At 47.9% G+C, this 23,721-nt stretch overlaps 2 protein-coding genes across 6 annotated transcripts in view; both read left to right on the top strand.

Annotated features, from left to right (window-relative positions):
• Window positions 1-5,095, top strand: part of NECTIN4 (nectin cell adhesion molecule 4) — a 39,528-nt gene extending 34,433 nt beyond the window's left edge. For all 4 annotated transcript variants that reach the window (XM_042440071.1, XM_042440072.1, XM_042440073.1 and 1 more), the window contains 5 exons: window positions 1,068-1,219; window positions 1,437-1,584; window positions 2,063-2,141; window positions 3,948-4,109; window positions 4,805-5,095. In XM_042440071.1, the coding sequence (XP_042296005.1) occupies window positions 1,068-1,219; window positions 1,437-1,584; window positions 2,063-2,141; window positions 3,948-4,109; window positions 4,805-5,092 (829 nt within the window). In that variant the 3' untranslated portion in view covers window positions 5,093-5,095. The remainder of the gene's footprint in view (window positions 1-1,067; window positions 1,220-1,436; window positions 1,585-2,062; window positions 2,142-3,947; window positions 4,110-4,804) is intronic.
• Window positions 5,096-7,059: 1,964 nt separating this feature from the next.
• ARHGAP30 (Rho GTPase activating protein 30) lies at window positions 7,060-21,830 on the top strand. Of its 2 annotated transcripts, XM_042440063.1 has the most exons (14): window positions 7,060-7,310; window positions 7,770-7,902; window positions 11,978-12,413; window positions 14,492-14,594; window positions 14,705-14,849; window positions 15,073-15,155; window positions 15,298-15,405; window positions 15,716-15,843; window positions 15,989-16,157; window positions 16,640-16,740; window positions 16,839-16,916; window positions 17,528-18,043; window positions 18,244-18,491; window positions 19,222-21,830. In XM_042440063.1, the coding sequence occupies exons 3-14, from the start codon at window positions 12,305-12,307 to the stop codon at window positions 21,487-21,489; spliced, it is 4,056 nt and encodes a 1,351-aa protein (XP_042295997.1). In that variant the 5' UTR covers window positions 7,060-7,310; window positions 7,770-7,902; window positions 11,978-12,304; the 3' UTR covers window positions 21,490-21,830. The 2 variants fall into 2 exon arrangements, with proteins under 2 accessions (XP_042295997.1, XP_042295998.1); XM_042440064.1 differs by having other exon boundaries at window positions 7,060-7,902; window positions 16,643-16,740.
• The last annotated feature ends 1,891 nt before the right edge of the window (window positions 21,831-23,721 follow it).

The following is a 23,721-nucleotide window of genomic DNA, read 5'->3' as shown; positions in this document are numbered from 1 at the left end:
AGGGCACATGATGTGTCTTGCGTGCCAATGGCGTGCATAGGGGAGTGCGGAGGGCAGGGATGGCACTGTTGCGCCGTCGGTTCAGAGGCTGGCTGGATCCCTGCCGCGTTTGGGGAGGTGCCTGGACACGCTCCGGCACCGGCTCAGCTATGCAAGACACCGTGGGAAACGGGAAGGGATTCCTTTGATTTCGGCACCTATTGTTCATGATGTCATGGCTGAGCCCGCCCTCCTTCCCCCACCAGAACGCCTTCCCTGCAAGTCCTCCACCAGCCTGGGCATGCCTTTCGGGTGGGGACAGGCAGCAGGAAGGCCAGGAGAACAGGAGGAGGAGGAGAGCCCAGCAGCCTGTCACCAGGCCCAGGCCTCTCCAACGGGTGCCATATTTTCTCCCCATCTTGCAAGACCGCTTCTGGGTGAGCCCTTCGCCTTTGGCGTGAAGGCAGCGGCATGAAAAGGACAAGACGCACGCTTGCAATAATCTCCCTGTTCTCATACCAAGGATCATGGCCCTGCCTAGGGTGATCTCCTCCCTCAAATCTCTGCCACAACCCAATGTCCTCCAACTGTCCCTATTCATCCTCTGCCGTCCTACATTTCTTATTAAAATGTCCCAGTTTCTCTCTCCTTCTCCCACCTTCCCCTTTTGCTCTGAGCTGCATATCCTTCAAGTGTACTAATACACACTTACACACACACAGGTGGCCCTCCTTATCCACTGACTTTTTTTATCCACGGATTCAAGTATCCACGCCTTGAAAATATTCAAAAAAGTATAAATTCCAAATATCAAACCTTGATTTTCCATTTTATATAAGGGACACCATTTTGCTATGCCATTAAATTTAATGGGACTTGAGCATCCACGGATTTTGTTATCCACTGAGAGTCCAGGAACCAAACCACAGCAGATAACAAGGACCCACTGTATATGTGTGTGTGTGTGTATTTGTATGTTTCTAAGCTATGGATGGTTGAATCTGTAGATAAGGAATTTGTGGATACGGAGGTCTGACATCTCACTACATCCCTTGATGATCTTGACCTCTCGCTCTCTCTTTCTCCAGGCTGGACGAACCCCTTCCAGGAGGAGTGAAAATCAAAGGAGACACCCTGATCTTCCAGAAAGCCCTCAGCTCTGAAGACGAAGGCACCTATGTTTGCCAAGTGGCCAACAGCTTTGCCACCAAGGAAGTCAGGGCCACCGTCAGCATAATAGGTATCTCATTCATTTATTTGTCATGAAAATGTTTGTATCCTCAGGGTGGTTTACCATGACATCAATGTAAAGCAGTACCCATAGGCTGGATTCAGGATCAAACTTACTGGATCCTTAGTGGATCCATATTTGTGGTCTGTCATAGTCATGACCATGGCACCAGCTGAAGGATCTCTTTCTATCTTTCTCTCTTTCTTTCCTGCCGTCCCTCTTCCAGGGAACAAAGCCAAGCAGGTGGACGTGGTCTCCATCTCCATGATTGGAGCCGGCATCATCTCCGTGGTCCTCCTGGGTTTGCTGGTCCTGGTGGTCATCCTCATGACCTGCTACCACAAGCGGAAAACCAAGCGTATCACCGAGAAATAGTAAGCAATACTGGAGGATGGACTTTCTTCTTCATCCTTGTCATTTATTGTATTTGTACCGTTCTTTAGAAACGCTCTCAGAGCAGCTTACAAACTGTGAATTAGACAATTCCCTTGTTCCTTGTAACAAGAGACATTACTGAGGGATGTTGTTGCTTAGGTTCTTCTCTTGAACTTGCAAGATTTCTCCACTTGTACATTTGTTGCAGGGTCCCCCCCCACACACACACATTTTGAGTCTCTTTTTTTGGTGAAAATTTCACTTGCAAGGGTTTGTTTAAAAACACACAGACCCGACCGAATAATCCAGGAATCTTGACCCTCCCAAATGGGGGCCAGTATTGCAACTCCCAGCAGCCCCCTAACCAGTGCATCCCAAAATGTGTGAAATGTTTTGCTCAGTCAAGCATCCTTGTCCACATATGAGAATATTTTTCTCCTTCTCTCTCAATTTCCCCTTTCTCTTTGCATCTGACAGTGAAGAAGAGCTGACCCTGACTCGGGAGAACTCCATCCGGCGCCTCCATTCAAGCCACAGCACCGACACCCGGAACCAGGTGAGGATTGAGAGGCGGACGGATGCTTCTGTGGGTCAGAGCAAAGGAGATAAAATGGAAGAACCAGGAAAGGAAGGAGGGCAAGATGGGGTTGATGGAATTTATTACATTTAAGAAACTATAGAAGGGTCCCAAGGGTTATCTGATTCGACCCCCTTTCAGTGCAGGAATCCTTCTAAACATGGAGGCTCCATTGCTGTGGACAGATAGAATCATAGAGTTGGAAGAGACCGCAAGGGCCATCCAGTCCAACCCCATTCTGCCATGCAGGAAATCCAAATCAAAGCATCCCTGACAGATGGCCATCCAGCCTCTGTTTAAAGACCTCCAAGGAAGGAGACTCCACCACAATCTCCGAGGAAGGAGTGCATTCCACTGTCGAACAGCCCTTACTCTCAGGAAGTTCCTCCTAATGTTCAGGTGGAATCTCTTTTCCTGCAGCTTGCATCCATTGTTCCGGGTCCTGTTCTCTGGAGCAGCAGAAAACAAGCTTGCTCCCTCTTCAATATGACATCCCTTCAAATATTTAAACAGGGCGATCATATCACCTCTTAACCTTCTTTTCTCCAGGCTAAACATCCCCAGCTCCCTAAGTCGTTCCTCATAGGGCATGGTTTCCAGACCCTTCACCATTTTTGTCGCCCTCCTTTGGACACATGGCTCCAGTTTCTCAATGTCCTTTCTGAATTGTGGCGCCCAGAACTGGACACAATATTCTAGGTGGGGCCTGACCAGAGCAGAATAGAGTGGCACTATTACTTCTCTTGATCTAGACACTATACTTCTATTGATGCAGCCTAAAATAGCATTGGCCTTTTTAGCTGCCACATCACACTGTTCACTCATGTTCAACTTGTGGTCTACTTGGACTCCTAGATCCCTTTCACACGTAGTTTCATTCAGCCAGGTGTCCCCCATAATCCTATATCTGTGCATTTTATTTTTCCGCCCTAAGTGCAATACCTTACATTTCTCTGTGTTGAAGTTCATTTTGTTAGCTTTGGCCCAGCTTTCTAGTCTATTCAGGTCATTTTGAATCTTGATCCTGTCCTCTGGGGTATCTGCAACACCCTCTTTCTTATTTTCCCCCATGTCTTCCTTCCTCATGTGGGTTTGCTAAGTCCAGTGGTTTCCAAACAAGCAGCTGTTTTGGACTTCAGTTCCCAGAAGCCCCAGTCCACATGATCAACAGCCAGGGATTCTGAGATCTGAAGTCCTAAATTATCAAGAGATAAAGACTGACAACCACAACGCTACGCCACAAAAGCCCTTCAGCACCCTCTAGAGGAAGCAGCTGAGGGAAAATGGGCAAACATCGTAAATATTGCATATGGATGTTGGTGGGCAAGTCACACACTCTTAGCCTCAGAGGATGGCAATGGCAAACCCACTCTGATGAAACTAACCAAGAAAACCCTATGGTAGGTTCAACCTAGGTTTGCCATCAGTCAAAACTGACTTGGAGACACACAGCATTAGCAAAAGTTGCAGAAGTGCTCAGTTCCAGTTTACTGGATATGGATATTACTAGGAAGTGCCCAATTCCAATTTCTGCAGATGTAAATCCACTCAAGAAGACATGTGCGCCCATGGCTTTATGACATCACCAGGTGTGGGTTGCCACCATCTTGTATCACCACCAGGTCCTGCTTCCTGTGGCATCTCAAGGGGTTCTCCCTAGATCTCAGGCCTCGGCTTCTGAACTCTTGGGACCTGGCAAACCTTTCCCAGCATAAATGCTTACAGAGAATGGTCAGCCTCGGGTTCTTGGTATCACCCCCTGGTTCTTTCTTGGTTGTTCCCCAGACGGAAGAGAACCTCCCCTTGAGGTCCGAGAGCCGTCAGGGCAGTTTTCGGGGTGACAGCCTGTGCCGGGAGAGCCTGCGGACAGACAGTCTGTGCCGGGACAGCCGGCAAGGGAGCTTCCGAGCCGACAGCCTCCGGGAAACCAGCCTGTGTTCGATCATGGTAAGTTCTTGGCTCAGTGGAACCTGAGGACCTCAGGGGGACGCGCCTTGGGATCAGTGATTTAGCAGTGCCAGGAGCCTCCTACTTGCTTTAAGCCACCTCACATGCCCTAATATATGGGCAGCAGGCCCACATTTACCACCACTTCACCATCACCACATGTAACTGGCCACCTGAGAGGGTTCAACACCAGCCACACCAGCCAATGTCCCATCAGATCTGGGCTTGCTTCTTCTAGATCTGTTGGGACGCCAGGTGGAAAGGAGAAGGGAAGAAAGAGAAGGCTGGTATCGTGCCATGAAAATTCAGGATGGGAAAGTAAAAGGGGGGCACTCTTCAAATCATAGAATCATAGAGTTGGAAGAGACCACAAGGGCCACCCAGTCCAACCCCTGCCATGCAGGAACTCTCAAAGCATACCCGACAGATCGCCATCCAGCCTCGGTTTAAAGACCGCCAAGGAGGGAGACAATAAGGGATTGCAAGCCACAGTAAGGGATTGCAAGCTGCACATCCTTTCCCCCGCTCTGTGCTCAGACTTGCCTGTCATCCACAGTTAGCAGATCCTGGGCCTACAATGACCCAGGAAAGCCACCAAATGTGGTAAAAATCCCCCATATCCCCTAGAAGGCCTGCTGACTCTGGTGACCCAACCACTCCTCCTCTTTCTCTCTTTTCTCTCCCTACGACTGAAGGGCGAGGAAGCAGAAGGACGCAGCTACTCCACCTTGTCAACGGTGAGAGAAATCGAGACCCAGACAGAGCTTCCTCCTCCACCCCCAACTCCAGTCCAGGAAAACCAGACAGAGAAGGAGAACGAGGAGAAAGAGAAGGAGAAAGAAGAGGAGGAGGAACGAGAGCAGAGAGACGGGGAGAAGAACATCAAGCAGGCCATGACTCACTTCGTCCAGGAGAACGGCACGCTCCGGGCCAAGCCCACCACCAACGGCATTTACATCAATGGCCGGGGACACCTGGTGTGACGCTTGGACTCACCTTTCTCACCTTCCCAAGGAATTCCAGAACTCTGTTAGGAACCGAACCCTCCTTCCTGGCCACTTGGTGGAACTTCCCTTTGATATGGGAGCAAGCGGCCTCCTCAAGAGATCGAGGTCTTCTCCTCCTCCTTCTGAGCCACTTGCCTGCCTGGTTGCAACAGAATCCATAGACCTTGGAAACACTTCTTCTTCCTTAGGGGAACCAAGCCCAACCTGCGGCGAAGCAAGGACTGCCCTTGTCCTCCTCTATCCACCCGGAGAAGAAAGCCAACATTGGTGGCATATGGATATAAGCTCAACAAGTAGCTCAGAAATCAGGGCGCATGGGGGGACTCCTTTTTGTGGGACAATGGTAATGCCTACCCTGTGTAGGGTTTTTTTTGGGGGGTTGTTATTATTTTGCAAGCGAACCAGAAAGGATTTAAGACCAGAGATTCATGAGTGCATAGCTCCCTTCAGCTGCAATCCCAACAACAACCAAGTTGGTTCTCTTGGCTCAGGGACAGAACTTTGTGTAACACTTGTGTCTTTTTTTATTGTTATTGTTACTATTGCTATTATTAATTCATTCATTGAAGTTGGTAGCCCTGTGCAGCTAAAAAAACTCAAAAAGAGGGGCGGGGAAGAAAAGAAGAAAGTCACAAAATAAATACACGTGTTCGTTTTTTAAATTATGTATTATATATTGTTATTATTGTTGTTATTATTATTGTTATTGTTATGAACCTTGAAGAGGAAAGGACAACTCTGGTGCCTAAGAGACCTGATTTAGGATGGTTTTGGGCTACAGAAGCAACTCTCGGGAACGTTCTTGGACCCACGAATCTTCGGAGGAAATACAGAGGACTATGGAGGGGACACCCATGTGCCCAATGTGGGTTCCTTGGGGACCACCACCCATCCTTATGACGATTCCTACAGGGATGATGAAGTGATGCACACTTTTTCCTCCCTCTTGTGGAAACACAACGCACATACCCAATGGTTCAATTTGCAAAGTGCACCAGAGGCTACTATATCCAACTTGGCAAATGCCACTCCTAGGCAGCTCAGCCTCTATACAGACATTATGCCACCCATCTCAGCATTACAGAAGGTGGATTGTGCCAACCCCCCACCGAAAATGGACCACCTGGAATTCAACTGCAAACCAACAACCCTAAAAACTTAAGTGTTCACCATTACTACCAGTGTTTTGCAGCCAAATCTGGATATTTCTCAAGAGAGGAGGAGACAGAAGGAAGCGTTTGCACCCATGAGATTGGAAATGGTGGATTAGAAGGACAGCTTTTCAGATTTATTCCTGGGTGATGGAAACAAGGATATTGCAGTCATGGAACATGCATAGAACATGAAGGGTTTTGCACCATGTGTTTCTTGTCATTGTTTCTAGCAGGGCCATCAAAGGTTCAGAGAACATAGGTTTGCCAGCTCTTGGCTGCATGGATCCCAAAGGGATGAAAAGCCACAATGGGCTATCCTCCATCAACCAGGTGCTTTGCCCATAGAGTTTCATGTCCTCACCAGGCTCTAGGAGGGTTGACCACAGCTGCTGCTTGCTGGTTTGGAAAGGAAGAAGGAAAGACTATTCAGAGGAGGAAGAAGTGACTGGCCTGGGCTTCGAGGGGGAAAGGAAAGGAAAGAGTGCTTTTCCTTCCACTTGGAGCCTAGAGCAGCTGTGTCTTCATCATCCAAATTGCCTTTTCCCTTCAGTAGTCAGCAGTTGTGTTATGGGGCTTGATATTTTTGGGAGCTGTTTGGGAGAGGGTCACCAAAGGCTAAAGAATACCCTTCATCCATGTGTGTCACTAACAGGAAACCTCGACAAGTGGAGATTGATCTGTGATGGCTTGTTGATCGGTCTGATGTTTTGCTAAAACTGAACGTGGGGGGGGGTTGTGATGGGGGACCCATTGGCTGAGATCCTGGGTCGGGGTTGGTGCCATAAGTCTCCACTGGTGGAGCTTTATGTCAGTTGTGTTGGGTAACCCTTGTGTTGAATGGTGATGCTGGGCCATTGAATTGTTTATTCAAATGCACATGTGAGCATGTTATATCCCATGGCCAACAACTCCACAACTTTGTCCCCAAAGCAGGCATTGTACGTAAGGCATTGTGCACAAGTGTCCAAGCGCTTGTGAAAGAGAATTTGCACATGTGCGAGGCACCAAAAGGATCAGATCAGAAGGAGGAACCATGGCAGGTCAGGATTCAGTCCCTTTGTGTTCTTGTTGCATCTGATGTCCCAATGCTGGGCGTCTTCCCATATCCCTCATGTCCTACAAGTGTTAGTTATGTGGTTGTTGTTGTTTAATGTGTAATGTTTTTTGTGCGTTGTTGTTGTTAACTGCTATCAAGTCAACTTTGACTTATGGCAACGTGATGAATGAGAATCCTCCAAGCCCCCCATCTATGACCTCCATGCTCAGGTCCTGCAAGTCTGTCTATATTGGCAATGTATGTCCCCCGATGTTATAGTGGAGAGTGACTCTGCTCTGAGCTAGCTCTTGGCTAGCTCTTTTAAAGTTTGGGCTAAAACCCAGAGCAGATCCACTGCAGAGATGCTGGAATGGGAGCAACCATATCTGTCTCATCTTGGTCTCTGATCTGTTGATGTCCGTCTTTGCCTATTCTAATATATCTATCCATCTTTCTCCAAAAGGCTGCAATGACATGGATCAATTGAACGGAGGCAACAACAGGGACTACGCTATAAAATTAGGTTCAATGCCGCGTCAGAAATAGCAACTTCTTGCAGAGAGTCCAGGGAAGCGGTCGGTGGGCAAGAGAGTGTCGTGAGTTTTTCTTCTTTGGCGTTTGAAAGTGCAGTTTAAAATACAGCCAGCCCTCCACATTTGCGGCTTTGATTTTTACGGCTTTGGTCTTTCATGGGTTTTATGTTCTCTCTAGGAATCTCTAGGTCCCTCCAGCACAATTCTGATGGATGCTGGCCATAGACTTGCGATGGAGGACCTAAAGATTCCCAGAGAAACCACTTCTCCAGTGCGATTCTCTGGTCAGCTTCTAGTAAATGTTGACCAAAGAATTGCGCTGGAGGACCTAGATATTCTTGGAGAGGTGTTCTCTCGGGTACAAAAAACAGTGGGGTTTTTAATTTGTGGTTTTCCCACTGTGCCCCGAACCCCAACAAATGTAGAGGGCTCACTGGATTGCTTTGTGTTCATTTTTCCAGCCAGCTATGCTCCTTTCTGGTTTGCTCTGTTCCCTTCCCAAACAGATGGGCTTTCCTTCTCCTTGCTCAATAGTCGGTGCCCAAATGAGCATGCCTAGGTTCATTTGGGATTTTCCCTTCCCCTGCTTCCCCCCCCCCCCCTTTCTTCTAAATGTTCTTCACTACTTCTGCAAACATCAGAGTTCCTCTTAATCTCTTGGAAGAGAAGTTGGCTATGAAACCCTTTAAAGCTATAGATCCATGTTTTAGAAATAGTGCAGTTTGGCACCACTTTAAGTGCCGTCGCTCCATCCCATGGAATCCTGGGACTTGTCATTTATACAGTCTTGAGCCTTCTTTGCCCAAGAGTGCTGGTGCCTTGTCATACTACAGATCCCAGGATTTTGTAAAACAGATACGAGTCTGTGAAGTTTTACCTTGCAATCCTATTCGGCAACTTCCATTCTGACTCCCCGGGAAGTGTCTCTCAAACTGAAGCCTTAAATTGACTTTCTTTCACCAGGTGAGAGCGCTTAATGCTATTGCAAGGAGGTAGCACCTTTCAGTGGCCCTCTTGGACTACAACTCCCATCATGCTTGGGCTCTTGGGGATGAGGGGGGCTGTAGGACAACACGCCGCAGGATGGAGGACTGTGACAGCTTCATCCAGGGATACTCTGAGCAGAGTTTTAGGGAACTTTTGGGGGGAAACCAGACTCCAAAACAAACAGCCAAGTTGCTAGACCCTTTGATCTACCTCAAAGCGATAACAGAGAATTCGGGTGGTCCCAAATCTTTGCTGTGATTTTTCTCCATCGGTGGGCTGTTTGCGCTCCATCCCAGCCCAAAGAATGCCTTTTTCTCCTCCATATCCATCATGGTTCACAACCGGAATCGTTTGATTCCTTATTTCTACATCTTTTTAGCTGTATATGTTTTGTTATTGCCGGCCGGAATCCTTTGCGGGTGTTGAGTCTTCATAAATGGAATTATACCTTTGGGAGTTAGAATTGCGTAGTGGCACAACACCGATATCCAGTAGAAGGCAGCTGTTATGCTACTATGTAAGGGAGCCAGCAAAGTGACTGATGCACAATGGGACCAATGCACAAAAGGACCGATGCACTTCTTGACACTGGATAGGGCATGCCACTGTGTTGGTAGAGCTCTTGCCAGTGTCCTGTTATGCAACTTCACCATTCAGTAACTCTTTCTCTCAAGGGTCCAATTCACATGGGGACTGATGCACAAAGGGACCAGCGTGCATCACAACTCTCCCGTTGTGCATAACATCAGTCCCAATGAGCACTGGGCACCAATATGCATTGAACATGCCTTCTGGGGTCCTGTTATGCATCTTTTCAATTCAGTAATCCTTTTTCTTAAGCACTTGATGTACAAGGGAACTGATGCACATTGCAAGAGTCCTGATGTGTATTGGAGACCAATGTATGTTGGCACGCATGGTGTCCCATTACGCATCTTTGCAATTCAGTAAGCACTTTTCTTAAGCGCGTGATGCACAAGAGGACTGGTGCACATCACATCTGTCTTGATGCGCATCACATCTGTCCCAGTGAGCACCGAGCATCAATGTGCATCAGGTACACTTGTTGCTGTCCTGGTACGCATCTTCATAATTCAGTAGCCTGGTATAGGCAAAAATTCCATTCTGTAAAAGGTCATATAGGAGTCCCACGGCTTTCTTTAAAAACAAAACATCCCAAATCATTCAGGGACAAGCCACAGAGTTTGCTCCTGGAAGCACCAGGTCTTTGTATGATCTGTAAATGTCTGTGTATATAAAAGTTCTAGCAGCGTGAGTGTGTTTGTCTACCTGTGTGTGTACATATATACATATAAATATAGAGAAATACCTAATAGTGTCTTTTTGTGTATAGGAAGGGACATGGGGGGGAGCGCACCCTGTCTGGTGTACATGCACTGTTGGTTTTGTAAATAAAAACGACACCTTTTCCACCACAGAACTGTGTCGTCACATTGGTTTGTAAATCCGGGCAAAAACCCTTTTTCATCATGGAATACGGTTCCCTGCATCAGACTGACTTTCATCCTGCAATATCTGGGCCCCAATCTTGCATGGTAGTTGTGTTGCACAAATCTCCTTGTACACAGAGCTACACACAGATTGTGCTACACAAACATTATATCAAATGTGCAATTGAACACATACCCATGTGCAGCTCTGTGTGCCATGGCACCCGGTGAGTAACGCCACTTCCATTACCTTATGGACATTAATATGGACATTCCTCATGAGACAAAAATGTTCCTCCACTACCCTAAGGAAACTTAGGTGTAAATAAGATGCCACCACAATTCTGGTCATGGTTGATTTGTATCTCTAGGTTGAGCAGAAGAAGATGCTCATGGCATGACTGTTCCAGGAGATGTATCTTCTGTATGTATCCTGTATCTCAGGACCTGGCCCTGAATCTCTGGGTTTTCATGCGCCAACTCCAGGCAGGAGACCAGGGTTCAAATTCTCCAGTTTTGTTAGGGCTCTTCTTTGGGGAAGAGACAAAGGCTGTGGGTGCAAATCCTCTTGATAGTGCAATGGACTTCCTCAGAAGGACTAGAGTTGGAGAACCATTGTTCTACATGACAACCTTTCAGAGATGTAAAGGTGGTCTTCTCATTTCCAGATCAAACATACCCAGCTTCCTTGTCTTTTGGACCTCTTTCCATCTCAGGTAATCTCATCACTGGGTTAAATATAACCAGTTCCAGTGGCATCACTAGGGCAGTAACATCACCCCAGGCTTGGAGCCACCAGGCGAATAGTCCCATAGGAGTAGATTGGGCCACCATGGAACAGAAAGGATCCAGTCTACTTGCCACTGATAGTTGGTGGACTGGGGCATCCAAAAGGACTGTCTGTGTCCCAGGATGATCCAATCTACCCACCTTGTTTGCAAGTCCTAAAGGGGGTCCATGACTTCGCCATGGCATGCTGATAGCATCCTAGCTGACCTCGTTGCTGCATCTGGGCAGGAGGACCTGGTCTGTCCCAGGATCTTCTGTCTATGAAAATCCAGGTCTACCTGTGGAGAGGTACAATGGTATACCCAACATTGGACACCAGGCATCCCTATTTGAGGTGTCGCCCAGCTTGGGCCACGCTTCGCACACATCCCTTGTGACATTCTTGCCCAGATCCTTCAATCGTTCTTCACAGCCCTTGGTTTCCAGATGTTCTTCCAGCTAAGGTAACCCATGGTTGACCACATCCTAGCTTGTCCATGTCCTTCTGATGCCCAGAAGAGGATGCACAATTCCACATGAGTTTGACCAAAGTAGAGCAGAGGAGTACTGTGACTTCCCATAATCTGGATGCGGATGTCCATTAGATGAACAACGAAGAGGTGAGGTCCTGTCTGTCTTTAGAGTCAGTCCATAGAGCCAGACACCTATCAAACAAGTGTGTGTTTGTGTGTGTGAGTGTTAAACAAATTATGAGAAGTGGTAAGAGAGAGAGAGAGATTCATGCGCAAGAGTTAGCTTTGTGGTTTGAAAGATGCTCGGTACGGGAAGTTGGGTTTGGAGTCAAAGCTGAACTCACTTCCTGTTGGGCGCTGGGCGAGAACAGAAGCGCAACGATTTTATTTCCCCAGACACCAAGGCCCAGCACCCCAGAAGCTTTATAATCCTTTCTGTTTGTACCTTTCACCTTTCAGCAAGGCTGTCCAAGAGAGACGACTCCTTTCGGGGGAACCTGGAGATATTGGCGCTTCTGGGTCGTTTGGTGGACATCTTGCCAGTTTCATCCAGACCCTGGGCATGGACAGTCTATGCCAAAGAGACCAGCCATGGATTTAAGGAAGCTAAGGATCTCCGTCTCGGTGGACATCTGAGCTACAGAGTTGTCCAAAAGCGTTGGGTGGACCGAGACCTCCATTTTGGAAAGATCCTCCAGTCCTGATGAACCTTGCGTTGTCTCAGGGACCATAGCTCCAAAGGTCGCTGGTTGGTTTGGAGGTCTTGTACCCTGGTCATCCTCACCCATGTCACTGGCCATGAAAGCCCGCCAGAAGGTGAAACGGAAGGGAGCAGCCAAGGATCGTGTCTTTGGGTGTGACCTGGTGGAACATCTCCAGCTATCTGGGCAAGAAGGTAGGCACTTTCCTTTTTGGAGGATGGACTTTCCTAGGATCAACTGGACTTGGTTGGATCAGAGAGAGGGCCAGATAAAACCCTTTGAGGGCCAGAAAGCTTCTCCCTTATAGGATGAGCAGGAGACTCTTCTTATAAGTGATGTCCCTTATTTGGGGACCAGAAAGCGTGTCCCTTATTTTAAGGGATGTCCCTTACTTGAAGACTGGAAAGCGTGTCCCTTATGGGGCTGGCTGGTGAGCCTTGTTTTAAGAGATGTCCCTTATTAGAGGACCACAAAGCTTATCCTTTATGGGACTGGCTGGTGACCCTTATTTTAAGTGATGTCCTTTATTTGGGGACCAGAAAGCATGTCCCTTATTTTAAGGAGTGTCTCTTATTTGAAAACTTGGTCTTTATAGGACTGGCTATTGACCCTTATTTTAAGGGATGTCCCTTAACTGATTCAACTAAATGCTTTAAAAATCCTGTATTTTTGAGCATGGTCTTTTTGCAAAGACAGAAATATGTACATTGTGGAACTTATGAATGTGGACAATATATTGATTTTACAGGGAAATAAATGGCTAAGTGAACGGAAATCGATACTTCCGCTCGATATATTGGTGGAACCCAAATTTGTTCACAGCTATTTCAAAACCTCGCATAATGTGAATTTCAGCCGTCTCTTCTCGCTATTTTGGAAAGGCTAAAGCATTAGCCAGAGACTAATTGGTGCAAAGCAATTGTCCTTTATCCTCAACTTACTTCAGCTCTTGCAAATGAATTCAAAGTGCAGAAATAGTTTGCATTCTCAGCAAAGGGGAGAGGAGGTAGCAAACTGCATCCTTTGCTGGAGGTTTTTTCTATGCAGGAAATGCACAGGAGAGAGTCATATTTCTGTCCAGCTCAAAATGTGGCTTTGGCCAAGGAGATGTGAGACGCGCAGGAAGTGAGTTGTGTGATGCAAAAGGTGGCAGGTTTTTGCAGTGAAGAAGAAGGATGGTGGGTCTTCCTTCTTCCGCCAGGTGGATTGGGATGATTGCAACAAGGAGGCAATTGAGCAAGACTGAGGGAAGACACAACAAACTGCGACATTTGCAAGGCAGGATGGGGAGAGGACAGCAGATAAAAGGACACAAATAAAAGAACACAATTCATCTTCAACTGAGCAAATACACCTCTCTAGGAATCTCCAGGTCCAGATGTTGCCAGAGGCTGATCATAGAGTCACATATTTTTAATGTTTCGGACTGTTTCAACTTCGACTGTTTTTAGATTTGTTAGCCACCTTGAGTCCCTATACTGGGAGGAAGGCCGGATATAACTAAGCAGAGTAATAATAACAACAACAACAACAACAACAACAACTTTCCAGTGCAACTCTATGGTCAACCTCTGGCAGAGTTGTGCCGGAGGACCTAGAGAGGACAATACTAATCAAAACTGCAAATCATCCAGTCTGCAAAAGTCAAAGCCATAAATGTGGAGGACCGACTGTACAGAAGCAGACCTTCCTAGGTCTGCATTAAACAAAAACCATCAGCATTGTCGACAACGCTCTCCAAAATGCAACACCACAAAGTGTTAGCAAGACACAAGTATTAGGAGATATATGCGCCTTGTGGCAACCACAAAACACTGCTTTCTTTTTCTGCTGCGTCGTTTCCTTTTGCTTCCTGTCTCTTATTCGGAAACAAAATTGTTAGGGGACTCCACCCAGTGAAAAAAGAGACCCTGGTCCTCTGTGTGTGTATGTATGTGCTTGTGTATCACACATGGAGGAAGTTCCTCTCACTTGCAAGCCTCTGTAGCCTTCTCTGCTAAAGAAACGACAAATCCCAAAATCTGCAGGATGGAGCTGTGGCAGGAGACTCGAACACGGTCTCCCCAAGTCCTAGTCCACCATTCAAATCATAGCACCATGGTGGCTTCCCCTAATGACCGCAGGACTGCATACAATTCTTTATGCAGTAAGGTGCCCTTCCCAGACTACAAATCCCCAAATTAGGATGGCATCACCACCATTCAAGCAGACCAGACTCCTAGCCTGTCGAAAGAGCCTGGCACTTTCTGGACTGACTCTCCATTGAATCCAGTCCCTCAGGTTCTGAAGAGCTGCACCGAGTTCGTGGAATGCCATGGGATCGTGGACGGGATCTACCGGCTCTCTGGCGTCTCATCGAACATCCAGAAACTAAGGTAAGGACTCAATGGGGAGACGTTGTTGGCTATGAGCAATGCCAGCTCAGGTGGCCTCTTTCTGCCTCTGTGGGTTAGCTGTCACTCAGAAAGGCCCATCATTCTTGCAGGCTTGAGTTCGACACAGACCGGACCCCCGACCTCAACAAGGATGTGTATCTCCAGGACATCCATTGCGTCAGCTCCCTCTGCAAGGCCTACTTTCGGGAGCTGCCAAACCCTCTCCTCACCTATCAGTTGTATGATAAGTTTGCGGTGAGTAGGGCCCTGGTAAAGGACTAGGACCTATGTTCCCAAGGAACATCGGAATGTGGTCCAGGCGGCAAAAGTTATGGATGAACATTGGACGCTGCTTCGACTGCCATGGCTCCATACTACGGACGCCTGGGATTTGCAGCTCTTCTGCACTTCTGACGCTGCTTTAACTGTCATAGTTCCATGACAAGTAAAAATGGTGCACTCCTTCCTCTTTGACCAGGACGCTGTGGCCATCCAGATGGAAGAAGGACGGCTTGAGAAGATCAAGGAGGTGCTGAAGGAGCTGCCGGCGCCGCACTACAGGTAGCTGCAAGACCCCAAAAGCCTCCAATGCCCATTGCGCAGGGATGCACACCTCACCTGGATGTCAGTACACAGTCTGTTCCCTTCCTTCCTTCCTTCCTTCCTTCCTTCCTTCCTTCCTTTCTCTGCTCTGTTCTTCCAGGACGTTGGAGTTCCTGATGAAGCATTTGGTCCGCATGGGATCGTTCAGCTCCCAGACCAACATGCATGTCCGAAACCTGGCCATCGTCTGGGCACCCAACTTGCTCAGGTGAGAACCTCGGCAACCATCACCCTTAAAAACCAGCCCCGTGTCGTATTTTCTGCCCAAGTATTATTTTCTGCCCAGAAAGTGCCCTTTCCTGCACAGAAATGGCTATTTCTTCTGCAAAACTATCTGTGGGGCAGAGCAAAGGTAAGGATCTGTAAGGAGTACAAAGCGCCATCCACTTGATCCAGGATCCCAGCTGATATTTAAGAGAGAGAGAGAGAGAAGAAGGTCAGTCCAAGAAGTCAGCAGGGAGGAGTGGCTTCCAAAACCCATATGTTTGCTTCTGACCCTACAACCTCTGTCTTCTCAGGTCAAAGGACATTGAAGCATCCGGGTTCAACGGCACTGCAGCCTTCATGGAAGTCCGCATCCAGTCCATTGTGGTGGAGTTCATCCTCACCCATGTGGAGCAGATCTTTGGAGATGCTCCTCTCCGAGGTAGGTCACCCTGTCTCTTTCCCCTATTTATGGACACCAAGGCAGATCATATTCCTTACCGGAAAGTAAGCCCCACTCAAAATTCACCTATCATTTGATCCTTAAAGAGGGATGACTAAGAACCCATTTGTTTCTCCATGAACAGGAGGCACCCGTGAGTCTCTCCGGAAGTCCCTTCTGCTCATGGGGTCACCGGTTCCCCTTCCGGACGATAAATGCTGCTTTTCATACAACGTCCCAGCCATGCTGAACCAAGGGGACGGCCCGCCGCAGATGCGCCCATATCACACCATCATTGAGCTCACCGACAGCAAGTGCGCACCTTCCACCCTTTTCTCTTCCTTCTCCTCCTCTGTTGGTGAATCATAGCATTGCATTTGGTCCAGATGTTGTGGTAGTTGTCCTTAGTTCAGATGGTATGCAAGGGTATTCATGCAGGTGCGTCCTTCCTCCTTCTGGCCGTGTGGATACTGGGAGATTCGGTCCAGGAAATAATGGAATTTAAAGTTTATTTTGTGGCCCATTTAAGCCGGACAAAGGTTGTTTCAGAGGGTGCATCTACACCATAGAAATGATTCCGTTTGACACCACTTTAAGTGTTATAGCTCCAGCCTCTGGAATTCTGGAATTGGTGGTTTCGCACGGTTTTTAGCCTTCTCTGCCAAAGCGTGCATCACAAAACCGCAAATCCCAGGACTTCTGTAGGATGGAGCCGTGACAGTCAAAGCGGTGCCAAACCAGCATCATGATCTCTGCAGTGCAGATGCCCCCTGAGATCCATTTTCATTCTTCACAGAAGGAAGGGCTCCCTTAAGGGAAAGAAATGGAGGTCGATCTTCAACCTCGGCCGTTACAGCCAAGACGCCAAGCGGAGGTTTCTCAAACCGGAGGACAAAGGTAAGGAGGAACAAAATGTTGCTTTGCAGCTTGGGAAATGAGAGGGAGACTGCAGGTCCCAGAATCCTGGAATCAGCAGAGCCACTTTTCTGTTTCAGATGACAAAACTGGGAAGCTGCGACTGCGGCCAGCGAAAAGCATGGATTCCCTCAGCTCTGTGCCATGCGCCGGAGATGGTAAGTGGGGAAATATATTGACGGTCATTTAGGTTCCCTGCTAAGGGATGCATCTTCTTCCTTGTTTTGGTCCACTAAGGGAACCAAAAAAGGACAGGTAGAAGGATTCGGTTTAAGGGGTCTTAATCTTTCTTGTCCTCTAGCCCTCCTCTTCTCTTCTTCCACCACCTTCTTCTCTTTCCCTCATCCTCTGAATAAGAAATTTTGTAAAACCCTTGGATAAAGATGTCCCTAAATCGGTGCCTCACCAAACCACAAATCCCAGCATCCTGTAGGATGGAGCCATGGTAATTAAAGCGGTGTCAAAATGCATTATTTCTACAGTGTAGATACACCCTCAGTGTGAACCTCAATGCAGTGGTTCCCAAACTTTCCTCCTGCAGGTATTTTGGACTTCACCTCTCAGGAGCCTTAAAGCTTTGCCAATAGCTAGGACTTCCAGATGTTTTGAGTCCAAAACATCTGGATGGCCAAAGTTTGGGAACCACTGGATTAGACAGTCCAGGTCCTTCAAGTTCAGACTAAAGTTTGGGACAGGTTCTCTCTGTCTCCTCCACCTGCCTTGGAGAAGGTTGGTTTCTCTATGATCTGCTTCTCTTCTTTGGCTGCAGATGAGGCTCTGCTGGGAAGGAAGAAGTCCCAGAAGAAGCTGCTGACCCTCGGGCGCGAGAGCTTTGACGGCCCGGCTTCCCTCGACAGCAGCTTCGTCCTGGAGTCCGAGGATTACCCGGGCAAGATGAAAATGGAGGAAGGCCAGGGCAAGTCAGAGGACGAAGCCACGGCCAAGTCGGAACCCACCACTCCCAAGTCCAGCCGGTCCAGTCTGGTCGGGGGTCCGAGCCCTCAAGGCCGTTCCCCCAAGAGCGGGCGAAGCCGAGCGGAGAAATGCGTCGGGGTCCACATCTCCGGGCCCTTCTCTGTCACGGTTCCCTTCCACATCACGTCCAACTTGACCTTGTCCCGGCTGACCCGGGGCCTGGAGTGTCCGGCCTTGAGCCACTGCACTGTGGAGAAAGAGGCTCTGGAGGAGATGTCCAGCCCCAAAGGAGAGGAAGAGTCTGCCAAGGAAGGGGAAACTGAGGCAAGGCTGGTGTTTATGGCCACCGCCGACCAGGGAGAGCCTGCAGGTGAGTAAACCAGCAAATGGCCATTGTTTGAAAGGCTGTAGTCTCCTTTATGATACATAGCGGACAAAGAAACTCACTGCAGTCTTGGCCATTTTACAGAGTATGAGGCAGGCACTTGTTGTCCAGAAAAAGTGGGTCTTATGATGGTGCTAGTCCCTGCTGTGAAGGCCTGACTTATCAGGCCTTTGTCTCTATTGCAGCAAAAACAAGCACGGAGGACTCGCCTGACTTGGAGGAGAACCGGATGTCTCTGGAGGTCCAGGACTCCTTCTCGTTCCTGGACAACCAAGATGCCTGGCTGGGCAACAGCCCTGAGGAGGAACAGCAGCCCCAGAAAAATCCCAGCAGGGTCCCCAATATCACAGAGTATGGCCTGGACACTTGCCCCCTCATGGAAGACGATATGGGGACCGGGTTCATGAACGAAATCATTGGAGGTGGGATGCAGGTAAGTCCTACATGTCTTGCTTCTAAACCCCCAGATCTCTACTAGTGGTTCTCTCCTAAGTCCTACAGCATTTAAAGTGGTGTCAAACCCCATTATTTCTACAAGGTAGATGTACCCTTAGGCAGAGTTTCACCCGTAGATGTTTCTTTCCTGAGTCATTTTACCAATGGTTTTGTTGGGGCCATAGTCCTTGAGGAAATGTAGTCTTTCATAGAATCATAGAGTTGGCAGAGACCACAAGGGCCATCCAGTCCAACCCCAGTCTGCCATGCAGGAACTCTCCATCAAAGCATCCCCTCTTCCAAGGTTTCTTTTATCGTCAACATATTGTGTGTGAATTGTGGAATGGCATTGGGATCAGATTGCACAATGAGTACAAGTCACTGAAAAATATGTCGTCTGTTGACATCTGTAAGTGGACATTGACCATAGCCATGCTGGAGGACCTAGTCTAGTCTCTGTGCATCCATAGGTCTTCCAGTGCAATTCTATGGTCAGCATCTGGCAGAAATTGGCCATAAAGTCACTATGGAGGACCTACAGGTCCCTAGAAAAGTCCTATTGCAGGTAAAAAGTAATAATGGCATGCTTATATTCTTTTGCTCTGAAGCCCCATGAAAGTTGAGGGCTGGCTGTCTTTAGCAACCTCCCAATGTAGTTCAGATGAAGCTTGGGTCCTGCAGACATGGTCTAACACTCCTCTTCTTCTCTTTTGTCCCTTCGCTACTAGCTGGACATGTTTTCTTCTCTGCCGCCCCTGAATTACCTGTCCATTGAGGAGTGCATGAATGAACATTCAGAAGAGGAAGACGACCAGTATTATCTAGCCTTGGGCTGCATCGATAGCGAAGCATCGGCAAAGGAGGTTGACTCCGAGGAGGTCTACCTGAGTGCTTTTGATGATCTCAGCCCTTTGGTCAATGAAGCAGAGCCTCTCCAGACGTCTGACAAACTTCACAACCCTGATGCCTCTTTGCCAAAAAGCACACGGGAAGACCAACCCACCGCTGTGGCTGGAGGCACAACTCCCAAAGATTCAACCAATCCCCATTTATTTGAAGCTGGAATGAAGGCTCAGTCGGGGGGGCCACCATCTCACGGTTCAGGATTAGCTGATTTGCATCCGTATCCCAAATCAGTTGATCCAGCTGATGAAGACTTGGGTGTTTTGCCAGTCCATCTTCCAGAATTGGACAATCCACCTGAGAAAGAGTTGGGCATCTCCCCAAATCCTAGTAGGCATTTCAGTGCATTGGAAGCATGCCTGAAGGAAGAAGCAGAGGCTGCTAAAGAAGAGCCTGGGTTGTTGTTGGAAGCAGAAGGAACAGCCAGTGGAAATGGAGACAACTCACAGATGACCCCCAACCACCCTGACCAAGCCCCAGAAGAAAACCCACCAAGACCTCTGGATCTGAAGTATGAGAACCAAGTGGCTCCAGCAAGCCTTGAAGATGAGTGGAGTTGGCAACTGGAACCTCCAAACTTGTTGGAAGTTGACCACGCTCAGTGGCCTCCTTGTGTTCCCAGCATGGAGATGGACAGTCCCATTCCAGAGGTCATTGGGATATCTGACGACCGCATGGATTGTGAGCTCCTGCTTCAAGAGACAGAGCTATTGTGGGGTAGAGAGATTCATCCTCAAATGGTCAGAGGCCCTTTGCTCCTGGAAGATCTCACCTGTCTTGATGGTCATCCTTCATTCTTGCTGGGTACTAGTTCTGACAAAGAGTCTTCTGAGAGATCCACCATGCTGGCTTCAGGGTTGAGAGCACCTAGTCCTGAGCAGCCACCTTCAGAGGTTTCCTTACTCAGTGATTCTACAGAACCTGACATGTCAACACTCCAGGCTTGTCCTCCCAAGAACCTTCCAGAAAGCCTTCTTCCAGCACCTCAGGTGGAAACTCCAAAGGCCTCCAAGGATGAACCTTCTGATGGAAGCGTCCACATGAAGCTGACCTCCAGCTCCGTCCAAGTGCAGCAGGTGAAGTCTTTCCCTGTCATACCACCCAAGCCTCAATTTGCTAAGATCCCTCCTTCCTTGACCCCAAGGATCCCCGCCAAAGACGTTCCCAAGCTGTCCATCCCATCTCCAACAAATGATGGGAATGGGATGAAGGAGAGGTCTAAAGAAGGCTCTTCTCTGCCCAGGTCCCTTCGCCCAGCCAGCTTGGACACTTACTACAGCAGCAATACAAGGAGCAACAAGGTCCTTCTAGAATTATCCAAGACGCCCAACTCTTTGGAGGCCGGATACAGCGACCCTGGGGTCCTTCAGACGCAGCGGAACTCCATGCCGGTGAGTTTCGAGAAATACAGCAGAGATTTGGAGATCAGGGAAGGAAGTAACTCACACGATCTCCCCTCTTTCTCCCCACCGCTGGAGAAATACAACCTTCGCCCAAAGAGCAATGAGCCTGGAAAGGATGACCTCCACCTTATGAAGTGCTCCCTGCCAGAGAGTTTGGAGAGATATGGGAAAAGTGAGCTCTCCCCAAGGCAGCTCCCCCCAGAAGGTCTTGGTTCTCTGATGAAACAGGCCCCACTGACGCAAAGATGGAGCAACTGGCGCAACGGGGGCAGCATGTCTTTTGATGAGGCCGTGGCTCTCGCCAAGGAGAGGCACGGAGGCCAGGCTCCCATGCGGAGGATGAAGACCTATTGCTGTGGAGATGCGGAGGGGCGTCACAGCCTGGCCAGAGCGGAGACGCCGCCCCCACATTGCAGACCTGCTCTCAAGCCTTTGGGGCAGCGACCCTTGAGACCCCAGAGCTGTGCAGCTCCAGCCACAGCCCTCGAGGGCCACGTTTGGGGGAAACCGCTTCTCAGTCCAGTGTCGCCGGACGTCGCTCCGGAAAGTCCGCTCTCTCCAAGCCAGGAGAAAGCGCTGTTTGGCCCTCAAGATTTCCCTCCAAGGAGCAGACTGAGTTTGTCAAAACTGGGGCGCCGGTTGTCTCTGTCGGAAGAGGTGTCTTGCATGGAGCCCCTGGAGAGGAGGTGATTGGTTTGGTTTCCAAAATGGCCACCCAACCCAATATCAGCATCAATGTGCATGTGTGTTATGTGTGTCCTTTCTAGGGGCCTTTCCAGCTCAGGATTAGACCAGGTCCTGAGGTTTTGGAGGCCAAAACCTGAGACTTGGGAGACTTGGGGGTCTGGTTTTGGGGATGTCATTGTCATCCAACACCTTAAGCATCAACCATAGCTACCAAGAGTATGGCATTCAGTCAAAAAATACCAAATCTAATAAATGAAGGGAAATACATATGCATACCTGGAATGATGTCCTGTTTCAAAAATGTACACACACACATATACATATATATATATATACATACACACACACACATATATTAGTGTAAAGAAATACATACTGGATTTCTGGACCTGTGGACAACGTCTTAAGAGTGACAGCATTGCAGGACTCCCAGGGTAATTAATTTCTGCTTAATCTGAGATTAATTGGCCAGATGTTCTCCCACAACGTTGGCTTATTCAACCTGGAAAAACAGCCTTTGACTCAAGGTATTCAATAAAATGCCAGGATTCGGTTCTTTCGGCTTCAGTGTGTGTGTTAAATTCAGGTAATAGATGTCAGATCCAGCCATGGTCAGAGTTACACAAATTATTTCATAAAGAGCAAGTGGGCAGAACATATTGTAATGAACAGAAATAACATTTCTGACCTTGCGTCACACATTTTAGTGCAAATATTAAGACGCAAACGGTGTTCAATCCCTCAGGTATTGCAGGGTGTCATGCGCCAAGCCTGCTTCAAAGAGGGTCCTGACATATAGCTGTTATATGCTGTAGCATCTAAAAAGCCAGATGTTAAATTCAAACATACAGTGGTTTATTTGGATGATTTTTTAAAGTGGAATGTATCTCAACATCCAGAGTCTTCATATTTCAGTGCCTTCTTCCTAGGCAGTGGCTTTGGCTTCAGGTAGAGGAATAGCCTCCCGATATTTCATTAGCTGCTGTTCTGTTTCCAATAATGATTCTAATAACTTTATCATAAGAGAGACTTCAAAACAGGCTCTTTCTCAAACCTTCCTCCTCCTTTGTGTACCGCTTTGGACATTTGTTTGGATTACTTTTTGGGAGCTTTACATCATGAGAGGCCTTTTGAAAGGTGTTCGGAAACCTCAGATGTCACAACTGCAAAGGAGGACAACAAGGCATTACAAAATGTAGGACGTTACGAAACAAGCACTAAAAACACCGACCCAAATACAGATTGAATTCATAGGGTTTATTTGCAGCTATAGTTACATGTACTGCCTTTTATTATGGACTCGGCGGCATTCTTCTGACAAACCTATCTTCGTTAAAATGCCTTGTTGCAACAGACTTATAGGACTCTGAGCCATTTAAAGGTTTCGGATTGTATTTTACTAGCAACTAAATCTATATTTGTTATTAAATTCATACAAATCCCAGGATTCTTTAGGATGGAGTCCATGGGGTCATTAAGATTGATTGATTTGTTTTATATGCTAGGTGGCTCACAGAAGGAAATCGGTGTAATTACCAATCAATCAATCAATGTAATTACCAATGTGATTAACATCGTAATGTATCTCACCTCGCTTTTCCTCCAAGGGTGCGTCTGCACTGTGGAAATAATGCCATTTGACACCATTTTAACTGCTATGGCTCTGTCAACCTACAGAATCCTGGGATTTGTAGTTTGCTGAGGCAGGGAAAGGCAAAAGGGCCTTGCAAAACTACAAATCCCAGGATTCCATAGGATGCAGCCACAGCACTTAAAAATGATGCCAAAATGGCATTATTTGATAATGATGATGATGATAATAATAATAATAATAATAAATGCACCCCGAGGAGCTCAAAAGCGGTGCCCATGGCTCCCTCATTTTATCCTCCCTACAACAACCCTGCAAGGTAGTCACTTCCTAGTGGCAACTAGAAAGCTGGATCTCTTCCAAGCCCCTCTCTGTCCACTGCATCCCAGTACAGCTACTGGTGGCAATGGAGGCTCTTGGCCATTAAAAAAGCTTGCAATCCCAATAGGCAAGCAGGGACTTTAATAGTTAAAGTAAAAGAAATAAGAGGGTGGACATTTGCCCACAACAAACATGGCGGCGGCCAAGTATTCCCTCTAATCGCAGCGAGAAGCGGAAAGAGCCGAAGCCAACCGGAAGTGGGTTAGTGAAAACTGCCCTTTTCTAAGATGGCTCCGTTGTTGGCTGAGGGAGCCCCACCTCAC

Source organism: Sceloporus undulatus, chromosome 9, assembly GCF_019175285.1.
Source record: "Sceloporus undulatus isolate JIND9_A2432 ecotype Alabama chromosome 9, SceUnd_v1.1, whole genome shotgun sequence".
In the NCBI taxonomy this organism is placed as follows: domain Eukaryota; kingdom Metazoa; phylum Chordata; class Lepidosauria; order Squamata; family Phrynosomatidae; genus Sceloporus; species Sceloporus undulatus.
The sequence above is the reverse complement of the archived record's forward strand: the minus strand, read 5'-3'. Positions and strand labels throughout refer to the sequence as shown.